This window comes from Mus caroli, chromosome 7 (genome assembly GCF_900094665.2).
Source record: "Mus caroli chromosome 7, CAROLI_EIJ_v1.1, whole genome shotgun sequence".
Classification (NCBI taxonomy): Eukaryota; Metazoa; Chordata; class Mammalia; order Rodentia; family Muridae; genus Mus; species Mus caroli.
In genome coordinates this window covers 115113398-115125828 of record NC_034576.1, presented here as the reverse complement: position 1 = coordinate 115125828, position 12431 = coordinate 115113398, and the positions used below count along the sequence as shown (strand labels likewise).

The window sequence follows — 12431 nt, the reverse complement described above, 5'->3', positions numbered from 1 at the left end:
CACACACACACACACACACACACACACACACACACACACACACACACCCTGGTTGGTTTTCTGTCAACTTGACACAAGCTAGAGTTATTAGGAAAGAGGAGCCTCCATCAGATTGCCTTGAAAGCAACTCTAGGGGCATTTTCTTGATTAATGTATTAATGTGGGAGGGCACAGCCCACTAGGAGTAGTGCCATTCCTGGGCAGGTGGTCCTGGGTTGTATAGGAAAGCAGACTGAGCAAGACAAGAGCGGTATTCCTTCATGGTTCTCCTTTAGTTCTTGCCTCCCAATTCCTGCCCAGACTTTGATCATGACCTGAGAACTGTAAGCTGTAATAAACACTCCCCTCCCCAAGTCGCCTGTGGTCATGGTGTTTTATCACAGCAGACAACAGGGTTGCTGGAAAACCAGTAGCCTAAAAAATTCTCTCACTCCCTGGTCTAGAAAAGGAGAAGTAAACTGGCTGGAGGTGGAGAGATGTCGACAACTGCCTCACAAGAGACCCATATTGCTGGAAGGAGATAAGAGATGCCTCAAAGTTGTTCTCCGACCTTCTCAAGTGTTCTACCCTGCCACACACACACACTTTTTAAAGCAAACAGGCTTATGGCAAAGTGTACCCAGGAGGGACCCAGCTATACACACGCCACTTTTACCAACTCTTTAGGAAGACAAAGAAATGAGACATCGTTTTTAGTATTCACAGGACAGGTAGACAACTGCTCAACGCACTACACACTCCCACGGGTACCCCACTTGGATTTCTGGATATGTGGAAACATGATGAGCAGCCTAGAAGAGGCAATACCTCAGAGTATAGACCAGTAATGGCCAACTCATCAGTCACCCCCAACAAGTCTCCTTCCTATTCCTTTCTCAAGGAAAACACAGTATCTCGTGTAATCTTGGCCAGTTCCTGCCACCCCCCAGTGCATACTCAAGAGTGATGTGTCATTTTTAAGATGACTTCAAATTGTGTAGTGAATTTATCTCATCAGTTATTGTGGGAATTCAACTAGGACAATTAGTCTGTCCCGATGGTGAACTCTACGAAGATACCTGTCCCTGTGTCTTTCAAATGTGCCGATAGATACCAGAGCCCAACAGAGAAAGCTGAGACAGGACTCTGAGACCACCTACCCGCTGCAAGATCTGCAGACTATGCACTCATGTTCTGCTGAGGGATAGTAAAGCAACATCATACTAAAATGTCCATAGGAAAACGTCCATAGGACGTATGACTGACAAGCAGATATGCCAACAGCCATTTTTTTTTTTTTTTTACTGTATTACTACCCTGAGAGAACAGACAAGGTACTACCACCCAACTAAGTTACTAATGACCACCAGTGTCCATGCTAAATTATCTCCGTATGTTAACCACAGGCTCAATGGTATAGGATAGACACTTAATGGAAGCGCTGTGTGTCCTGAACCAAGGAATGTGGGGTGGCCACTTCTCTACAATATGATGACATGAAGCATTCTTCTGGTTTAGGATTCAGAAAGAGCTGAGTTCAAATCCTCTCTTTGCTCTTTACTAGGCTTGGTAGCTTTTGTCAAATCAATTGTGGACTTGACCCATTGAACCATAATTTATTCTGTATTTTTTCTTGAAATCAGAACAATAGAGCACTAATTTGTGAGTTTCAATGAGATAACACAGAAAGCTTGGAACACAACATCTGTCCTTGAAACCCCAGACTCTGAAACACATTCTCCAGGCATGGTCATGGGGCTCCTTTCACATCCCATTGTGGCTCTTTCTGTTAACAGCCAACAGTGTCCTATATCTCAGAGTCCCGTTTATATACCTAGCCCTGAGACAGGGGGGTGGCTATCAAGAGCCCACTGATAAGTGCCATGCCTGGAACATTTGGAAGTTTTAATGGAAAGAAAGACCACAGAGGACTCCATGTCTCCAAGAGACTTGGCAGAAAAGAATTAAAGGAGCGACTGAAAGTGCTGCTGAGGCTCAAATGTGGAGCCCACTGCCATCCAACAGCCTCTGCCCGACACCTGCTCCCTGGGCCTGCTCCAAGAGTGGGTTGAAAGTAGAGAGGAAGAGTGAGTCTTCTTCGTTGTTTAAGAACAAATATATTAACAACATTATCTGTCTGAATACGGGTGTTATGTATAATACTGTGACATTTATTTAAAGTTGAAAACCGCCAAGTGATTCATCATACCTCAATAGGATCTCTTCTGAGTCACACAGTTTTTCGGTTTTTTTGTTTTGTTTTGTTTTGGAGACAGGGTTTCTTTGTATAACCTTGTCTGTAGACCAGGCTGACCTCGAACTCAGAATTCCACCTGTCTCTGCCTCCCAAGTGCTGGGGTTAAAGGTGTGTGCCACCACTGCCCGGCCACACAGTTGGTTTTGTTTTTGTTTTTTAAATTACCTTCTGAGGTTTCCATTCAGGTCCCAACCCCAGCCCCACCCCCACCACAACTCCCACCCCTTATGTCTATGGAGAACACACACACAGTGGAGAGATAGTTTGTAATATCAGAGATGGAAATACAAAATTGGTATCTGTAAACTTCTTCGTACATTTGTTAATTCATTAGCCTAGAGAACTAGAATAAGAGTGAGAACTTGAGCAAGCACCGGGGTCGTTACATACATGTAGAGAGAGTACAGCACCTCTGGTTAAAAAGCAAGATCTAGAAAGTTCCTTTAGCCTTTCAACTGCTCAGCCAGTGCAGCTCAAAGCCAGCCACCATCAGCCACACATGCGAGCCAGCGAGCAAGCATGCTGTCCACTGCAGAGCGCATAACCTATTTTCCTTCCTACCTAGTCATCCTATGTCAGGCATCCTGGTTTGTATTTTTAAAGTTGAAGGCTTGTGGGGGAGGGGTATCAGCATTCAGCACTAAGAACAGACACTGTTTTGTTGTGGAACAAAACCACAAATGTAGTAAGTGGGTGGGGGAAGGATGTAAGAGAATAACAACAATGGGATCCTAAACTAAGTTTTACTATGAATAAATAGTAAATAAAGACCTTCCCAAGGGGCTCTGAATTACTGCATTTCAGAGAAGTAAATGCCAGGCACACTAAACTGGAGCAGGAAAAGGAACTCGGAATTTAAAATTATCAATGCCTTAATTTTTAAATTTGTATTTAGTTATTTCTTACTGTGGATGGTTTTTGGTTATAAATGGTTTCCCATTTAAAAAAAAAAAAGCTAAACATGAAGCAAGCTTGATTATCTTATCTTCAAGACCATCGTTAGGTTTTGTCTTATTGTTTTGTTTTTGCCTGTGGCCGTATCTGCAAATTTCTTTATTTCTATCTCTTTTCTGTGTTTATTTTGTTTTTTTTGAGATAAGGTTTCTCTGTGTAACAGAGCCCTGGCTGTCCTAGACTGGCTCTGTGAACCAAGCTGGCCTGGAGCTCACAGATATCTGCCTGCCTCTGACTCTTGAGTGCTGGGATTAAAGGCATGCGCCACCATGCCAGCGCTCTCTTCTGTATTTTTGAGATGGTATCTCATTATAAATTTGTAGCCATGCTCCCTGCCTCTTTCCTACTGGGATCACCAGTATAAGCCACCGTGTCTGGTTTAGCTCTCTCTACTAAGGAGACCCACTAAAAAACCAGCATATCAGACAACGTGGAAGACAATTTGTGTTGAAGGAGATGCATATAAAAATGTATTTAGGGCTGGTGAGATGGCTCAGTGGGTAAGAGCACCCGACTGCTCTTCCGAAGGTCCAGAGTTCAAATCCCAGCAACCACATGGTGGCTCACAACCATCCATAACGAGATCTGGTGCCCTCTTCTGGAGTGTCTGAAGACAGCTACAGTGTACTTACATATAATAAATAAATAAATCTTAAAAAAAAAACTAAAATAAAAATGTATTTATTTATCTTATGTATATGTGTGTTTTGCTGGCAGAGGCCAGAAAATGGCATTGGATCCCCTGGAACTCAAGTTATAGACAATTGTGAGCTGCTATAAGGATTCTGAGAATTAAACCAGGGTTCTCTGGGTCATCTCTCCAGCCCTGTAAGTATTTAAAAAAAAAAAAAAAATTAAAAAAAAAAACAAAAACCAAAACCATAAATTAGAATCAGTGCTAAATGTATTATAAGTCATTTCATAACAACTGGAGACAATTTCATCCTTTTCAGTTCTTTTTATTTTATTTTATTTTTAAGGTATACTAGACTATCCGTTAGCTGATTCTCTGGGGACAAATTGCTACAGGACAGTTATTAGAAGATTTTTTTTTCTTTTTCTTTTTTTCTTTTAATTGCATTTCTGTGCTGAAGTTATCGAGATCAGCTCTCTGCTGCAACTGCGACTGCGATTGCGTTGTTACTGGGAAACTTGCACACACTCGCACACACAGAGTTTAATGTGAGGCCCGTACAAAAAACAGAGAGATTAGACACAAAGAAATGTAAACAGCCCTCACATGCTAGGAAGCTAGGTTACAAGAATCCCAGCGCCAGGCATTCACCAGTCACCATGGAAAACAGGAAGTGAGGTGCATAGCAACCACGAGCCAAAAAGCAGAAAAGCGCATACCTTCAGCTTGGAATGAAAATCACGAGATTTCCTTCTGGCAAGAACCTGAATGTGACTAGACACCTGCAGGGTAGGGGAAGGGAGGAAAACAAAGGAAAAGCCTGTAACCATGGAGATGAAAAGCCCCCTACAACTGGGCAAGCCAGACGTACCTTAATGGCGGCTTGAATTTCTCGAACTTTCTTTCTTGCTAAGACCTGTATATGACTAGACACCTACATTTTTCGGGTTTATGCGGGGGAAACAAAACGAGAAAAAAGAAAACAAAAAAACAAAAACAAAAACAAAAAAGGAAATCAAATATAAAATCTCTATTCCTTGGGAGGGGTGGGGTAGGGGAGGTTATTTGCATCTCAACGAAGCTCTGCAGTTAGGAACATACAGTCCCAGCCAGACACCAAGCCCCCAGCACCCCTCTAAAGCTCTATGGGCAGGGTCCTCGTGGCAGTGACTTGATTCAGAACTTTAGGCAGGCTCACCTCCATGTTCCCACCCGGAGAGATGTGAGGTGGGTGCTGGGGAAAACCTTATTTGGAGAGCCATAAGAAGAGAGAGGAGGGATGCTTTCTTTATGAAATTTTTAAAAAGGTGGGGGTAGAGATAAATTAAAATATTTACAGCTTCTCAGTATCAGGAGAGAAAGAAAATCCCCCTTTCTCAATTTAGAGAGGACTGTCCACAAATTAGCATGCTCTACAGAATCAAAGCTGAGGCTGTGCGCTGGATTCTGATCTCCTGGAGGACTCTAGATTCTGTGGCAAATGCTGAAATAATACTGGCACATAAATTAGATCTCAAAGAAAAATGGGACCCAGTTAGCCGAGCCTCCCTGCCCGCCCCAACCCCTTAAAATGTCTTTAATCCTTCCACACTTTTGGGAATCGCCTGGGAGCCAAGTGGATCTGCATATTATTACAAAAAGAGATGTGTGAATACAACCAGCCAGCCAGTTAAAAATCTGGTCTGAAAAACCACTCAGCTTTGCTGAACAACACTAGAGCGGTGTCGCCAACTGTGGCCAACAGGCACCCCGAGGGTGATGCTGGGTGCGGAAAAACTGCCAGACAGGCCTCTAACACAGTGATTCCACTGGGCAAGCAAAACCGCATCGATTTCAGTGGGACTTGATTAAATTTAGAAGATCCCCCAGTGAAGGGGTCACTGGGCAAGTGACCAGAGCTTGCTGGCCAACAGGCCAGTTCAGCACTTGAGATGGAAGGAGAGCCTGTTGTCTGCACTGGGAGACTCTGAACCTTCCCATTACAAGTTTAGTGACTTGGGCTTTGTGGCAGTCACCTCATTTCTAACTCTCCAGTGACTCCAGATTATTAAAGATCTTTTGGTGGTTAAATGCCTTTTGAGTTTCAAACGATAATTCCCTTTCTTCCCATTTCCAGGGAAGCATGGCTCCCCGTCCTCTTCCCTCCTTCATCTGGCTCCCGCTGTTACTCATTTGCACCCAGAGTCACTTCTGATTCTCTGCCTTGATGAGGGCCATGGCTGGGTGCATCCCCAACAGACAGTGCCTGCCTGCCTCTGTGCTGGCAGGAGGCCACCCCTTTCTGCTGACTTAGCAAGGGGCCAGCATGGGCAGCATTTCTGAGGGACAGCCCAGTCTACTGCTCCACACTCCAGAAAGGAAGCTTCCTCCCGACCCCCACCAGGGCACCCTAATAGCACTGAACCTTGAAGAGACACGGGTGGATTGGCTGCACCCAGGATTCAGTTATAGCCCCTTACTCCCTTTAATTATTCTGCCATGAAGTCTCTATATTACCCCAGTGGTCTTGAACTCCAGGGCCCAAAAGATCCTCAGACCTCAGACTCCCAAGTAGCTGGGACTAGAGGTACACTCCACCACATCTAGTCAGCTACACTGTGGTTCCACACAGGTTAACATCAAGAAATAACTGTTTTCCTGTCACAGACCTACCCATCACATGGGTGGCTTATTTTCATTTCCTTTTCTGTTCTTAGAGACTGACTTTCCACCCATTTCATTTGGGAACTTGATCATATCAGAGATCTGGGCTGCTCTGTGTCCAGAAGACCCAGGGAAGGCAGAGCCTTGGCCAGAGTCAGAAAATAATTCCCATTCCTGTTCCGCAGCATATCAAACGTGTACCTGCTTTATAGTCACAGCAGAGGCTGACAAAAAGCCATTGCTAAAGAAGCCACAGTGCCCTGGAAGTGTATTCCTTGCTCAGTGTCACTTTTAGGCCATTGTTAAAGGCCACTGGCGTGACTTCATTGAAAGCATGGCAATTATATAATCGTTGCAGGATATTCAAATGCACAGAACCTCCAAATCGCTTGGCTTGCCAGGGTAAGTGCACCTGCAGCCTTCTGCAACTCTGGTAAATGTTAGGGAGATGGGGGCACAGGGAGACAGGACTGAACCCCAAGCAAGGGGCAAGTTCAGACACTGGCTTGGCAGGGAACTCTCCCATGTGTGTATGCAGTGCAGTAGCACATGCTTGGGCCACAGAGAAACCACTACACCACGGACTCCTTACAGGGCACTGGGACGAGGGCTCCTCGAGCCAAAGCACAGCAGCCAAGGCAGCCCAATGTCTCCGGGCCATTCGCTGACATGCAAACCTTGCAGGGGGGTACTGTACCTGCTTCCTGGTCCTTGTCTTTCCCGTCCTGAGTTTGATGTATCTGGCTATCAATTCATTTCTACCTGCAAGAAAAAAAGAATTTACAATAAGGTAGGCTACTTACGAAGAAAGAAAGAAAGAAAGAAAGAAAGAAAGAAAGAAAGAAAGAAAGAAAGAAAGCCCCTAAAAGCTAAGAAGAGAAACTTATTCGAGAATTTTGAATGGCAGAGGTCGCAGAGATGGCTTAGTGGTTAAGAGCACTGGCTGCTCTTCCAGAGGTTCTGAGTTCAGTTTCCAGAATGAACTCACAGGGTGGTTTACAGCCATCCATAACTGCAGTTCTACAGGATCTGGCACCACCTTCTGGCATCCAGCCACTCACACATGAAGTGCACATACATATATGCACCCAGGCACAACATGTGTATATATAAAAATAAAGACAAATAATAAAAGAAAAGGCAGACTCCTTAATTGGAATGGGTGGTAGAATTGCTTGTGGCAATAACCCAAGCATGCCGCTGTACACCTGTATGCTAGCACTTAGGAGGAAGAGGCAGGAGAATCAGAACCTTTAAACCAGTCTGGTCAAGAGGAGACCTTGATTTGTTTTCGCCCCCCCCCCCTTTTTTTTTTGTTTTTCGAGACAGGGTTTCTCTGTATAGCCCTGGCTGTCCTGGAACTCACTTGTAGACCAGGCTGGCCTCGAACTCAGAAATCCACCTGCCTCTGCCCACCCCCCACCCCCCGAGTGCTGGGATCAAAGGCATGTGCCAATGAAAGACCCACAACGTGAGGACTCCCCCATGTTCTGACTCAGGAGAGGCGACACCCCAAAATCACCAACAAGAAACGGTCTTGCTGCAAACTGCAAGAGGATTTTTATTCAAGAGCGTTCTCGGGCCCACGGTCATACACCACGCAGGGGTAGAGGACCATGGCGCCCCGAGTAGCTGGATAAGGGGATATTTAAAGGAAGAAACCACAACTCAAGGAGGTGGGGAGGGCGTTATTGGAAAATACCAAAAATACCAGTTAAGAGTCACAAGGAAGTGCAAAGTCACAAGTGTCAGGTTATCTCTCAAGACAGTTTCAAAGAGCCCCTAACAATAGCACATTTGCATTGCAAGTTCAGGTATTGGTCAGGGTGACTTTCTTTGAATGAACACTCTTTGAACCCAGGAAGTGGGTGGGAGGAGGAAGGAATGTCACTATCTGTTTTAAGACCAGCACACCTTGGAGCACTGAGCCACAAAGGCCACATTCCCAAGCCTGGGCCTAAAGGCCTAAATTTTTTTACATTTTACTTCTTCACCACCGCCTTCCCCTTTTTTAATTGGAGCCTTTTCAGTTCACTCCTGATAGAAAAACAGCACAACTGTCTGGAAAAAATATTTACTAAGGAAAATTAAGATAAAAAGCATTTAACTTTAAATTTTGTCCAGTCACCAAGATTGAAATATGTCTTTTAAGAAAATGCCAGTATAGCTTGGCATGATGGCAACACCTTTAATGCCAGCACTCAGAAGGCTGAGGCGGGAGGATCCCTGAGACCAGCCTGGTCTACAGAGTGAGTTCTAAGATAGACAGGACTACTCAGCGAAACCCTGTTTCAAAAGATCAAACAAAAAAGCCTGTGTGATCTTGTTTGCTTGCACATAAAGTGCTGAGTTGGAAAGGAGACACAGACACACACAGAGACACACACACACACACACACACACACACACACACACACACACACACACACACACAGGTTATTTAGTCTGGAAGAAAACGACCCCAGATCTTCTGTTTCAGTCCGTATTTCTAAATGGTCATTTTCTTCTTCAGCCAAGCTTCTCCCTGTGGTCACCTCATTATAGACACAAGAGAGTGAGGCTCTCATGGCTGCCAAGTACAGCAGCCAAAGGAAGCTCAACAGTATGGGAGCAGAAGATCCAAAATGTGGTCTTTGCACCGCAGCTAACTACAGACAAGGCTGTTCTCATGCCTGTGTGTTAGGGCAAGTGACTCAACCTTCTCCAAGTCTTGTCACCTTGAGCCAAGAGAAAAACATCTGAACAAAAAAACTTTTCTTTCTTTTGCTGCTAGCAAACTGAAATGTTAAAACAGTTATGATGCAAAAGAACTATGCTGCGACATAAAAGCATTCCCCCAGAAGATGCTGAGAGGCAAAAAAAAAAAAAAAAAAAAAGTACCACTAAGCTACCATGAGAAAGAAAACCCAGTCCTGAAGATGTGAATCCTTCTTAGAGTGGTCCAATGAGTCATATTCAACTGTTCCAGGAATATATATATACTCTATACCACACAGCTATAGAACAATGTATTTCATGGTCTTCACTTAGCCCTACTGGCAAGCTCGGGTCTAAAGGCAATCACTCTGCAAGTGTCTCCCTGCCCTGCTGAGCATGGTTTTGCTTTAACATGACACCAGAGCTACTGGTAGCAGTACGTTCCAGTCTTTCCTCTCCCGGGATGCACCTTAACTGTCATGGACTGTCTACGGAGCTTGTACTCTGTCTCTCATTTTTCAGACACAGAGCACACCTGAAGAGCACAGAACCCTTTTCTCTTAGACAACCGTCCTGGACAGCTAGCACCTTGCTGGGCACAGAGTAATATAAGAAAAAGAGTGCCTGTGGTTTGAATGTGAAATATTCCCCAAGGGCTCTTATGTCTGAACACAGGTTCCCCAGCTGCTGACACTGTCTAGGGAGGAGGTGCAGCCTGAAGGACATGGACTCTAGCTGGTGGATGAGGTCAGCGGAGGTAAGCTTTGAGGGTTAAAAACCAATACTGTCTCTTTCCAGAGGGCACTATAAGCTCATACCACAAAGAACTAAGGTGAGCCAAGCATGAAGCTTTCCCCATTATGAGGGATGTGCCCTCTAAACTGTGAGCCAAAACAAATCCTGCTTCCCTCAAGTTGTTTCTGTCAGTTATTTGACCAAAGAGACAAAAGTCACTAACACATACACTGCCCCAGTGAGCCAGTGACCACTGCCCGGCCTTGGTGAGCAGGTGACCCCTTGACCTGGCAGGACACACTAAACTATGCTCAGAGATGCCGTGACTCAGACAACTCAATGCAGCCTGAAACATTTTGTGTCCTTACTGGAACTTGAGCCGTCAGCTGCCTATTTCAGGATGCCACAGAACACACAGAGCACAGAAGACAAAGGTGTCCTGGTGCCACAAAGTACCCCTGGGTTACTCACTCTCTTCTCTGAAACCATAAAATACCCCTGAGCCTGAGCCAACTGTTTAGAATAGATGAAGAGGCCTGCTGGATCTTTAAGCAGATTAATAAGACAAGGGTCCTAACTACACAGGGTTTCTTCTAATTTTCATCTTTAGATTCTTCTAGATGTTCTTAGAAAACCTTCACACAGATGCCTAGCTGTCTTTCAGGGATCCTCTTGGATCCTCAGTCTATCCTCTGCCTCCCTTCCTTTCAGAAGAGTATGCAGAACTAGAAATGGCCATGCTGTGAGCTTGAGTGTACCTATCACCTTCTCAGCCTACACACGCCTCCTCTGTTGAGGCTACTGTCTATCACTACTTATTTATTGTGTTTTTTTTTTTAATTGTATGTGTATGAGTGTCTTATTACCATGCCTGTGCATGAAGTGCATGCCCACAAAGGCCAGAAAAGCATGTCAGGTCCCCAAGGACTGGAGTGATGAATGGTATAAGCCACCATGTGGGGGCTGTTCCTCACACTCAGCCCTTACCCTGTTCCTCTTCCATTCAGATCTGCTGGTATTTTCAAACCCCAAATATAACACTTTCCATTTCTTTCTACTCCCACCTCACCCTATTAAATTGAGCCTATCATTCCAGCCTGTCAAAATCTTTTCAGATCTCCACTCTAACTGAATGTATCTTTCCCGGAGCATTTGGAGGAGACAGGCTTCTGAATTCGGCTTGGGGATTGCTTGGGTGGGCATCCCCTTTCAAACTGCTCGCTGCCAATATCCCCTGTAGTGTCATCGGGCCTACTTGTCCATCTCTCAGAAGGCTGTGCAGATTTTGCAATTTGTCATAAAGGCTCACTGACAGCGAGGCCAGTCAGGAGTGCCTAATTACCAGAAACCAGACCTGAATGACAATGTCCACAGATCAACTGAGCACCCTCCAGCACTGGGCCCTCTCTGGGCAGCCAGTCGGGGCTGTTTGAGTGGCCAGGGTTCTGTGCGACATGCAATTTCATCTGGATCTTGTCCAGGCGGCACAAAAGAGGCTCTTGCCCCAAACTCACTTATTTTCTGTGAATACAGAGAAGATGTAACCGACATAAAGACTTTCGATTTCTCGTAGCACTGGGTTGAAGAAGTAAGATAGCTGTCTAGGAGAGCCACAAGTGCCTGAGATCCCTAGAGTCTATGCAAATGGCACTGTGCTTTAATCATGCTGAAAAGTGATTCTAAAGCCTCTTCTTCTAAAGCACATCCTTAATGAAGCGATGTGCTGAGCTCGCCCTTCTGGCCATTTCACTGAAAGCTTAGCTTAAGCTGGGAGGGTGGGTACCAGCTAGGGCTACACAGAGAGATCCTGTATTACAATAATAAGAAAGCTTACTATCTTTCTCTCAACATCCCATCCTTGCTCCAGAGATGAACAGGATCACTTTACAAAGCCTGGAGTTTTTTCTTTCATGCCCTACTCCAGAATTTGTCTTTTAGATATTAAAACTGCCTGATTTAACATACGAAGACAGTGTCTTCCCTAAGAGGATTCACAGGAGCCTGAGCAGCCTGAGCAATTCTCTAGCAAGTAATGTGCCAATATTGCTTATAAGCCTTGTGTTATTTCAACCCACTCCATCTAATTCAATTACTGTGCTATATGGTTTAATTGGGAAGTACAGGCTAACCTATTAACCTGATCTTTTTGTATTGGGGGGAGGGGGTAGTCATGATAGGGTTTCTCTGTATAGCCCTGGCTGTCCTGAAACTCTCTGTAGATCAGACTGGCCTTAAACTCACAGAGATCCACGTGCCTCTGCCTCTCAAGTGATGGGATTAAAGGCATGAGCCACCACCACACAGCCGACTCAAATTATTTTAAATAATTATTTGAAAATAGAATATAGACAGAAATCCTTTAAACCAAAATAGAAACCGTATGGCTGAGTCTATTAAAACTACCTTCCTTTCTTCCTTCCTTCCTTCCTTCCTTCCTTCCTTCCTTCCTTCCTTCCTTTCTTTTTCTTTCTTTCTTTCTTTCTTTCTTTCTTTCTTTCTTTCTTTCTTTCTTTCTTTCTTTCTTTCTTTCTT

General features: G+C 44.7%; 1 protein-coding gene across 7 annotated transcripts in view; it reads right to left on the bottom strand.

Annotated features, from left to right (window-relative positions):
- The window catches only part of Tead1 (TEA domain transcription factor 1), a 222925-nt gene that overhangs the window by 52942 nt on the left and 157552 nt on the right, over nt 1-12431 (bottom strand). For 4 of the 7 annotated variants that reach the window (XM_021166757.2, XM_029479285.1, XM_029479282.1 and 1 more), the window contains exons 3-5: nt 7165-7229; nt 4696-4758; nt 4544-4606 (exon numbers count right to left, since the gene is read on the bottom strand). In XM_021166757.2, coding sequence (XP_021022416.1) covers nt 4544-4606; nt 4696-4758; nt 7165-7229 — 191 coding nt within the window. The remainder of the gene's footprint in view (nt 1-4543; nt 4607-4695; nt 4759-7164; nt 7230-12431) is intronic. The other 3 variants (XM_021166759.2, XM_029479284.1, XM_021166760.2) reach the window with 1 other exon arrangement.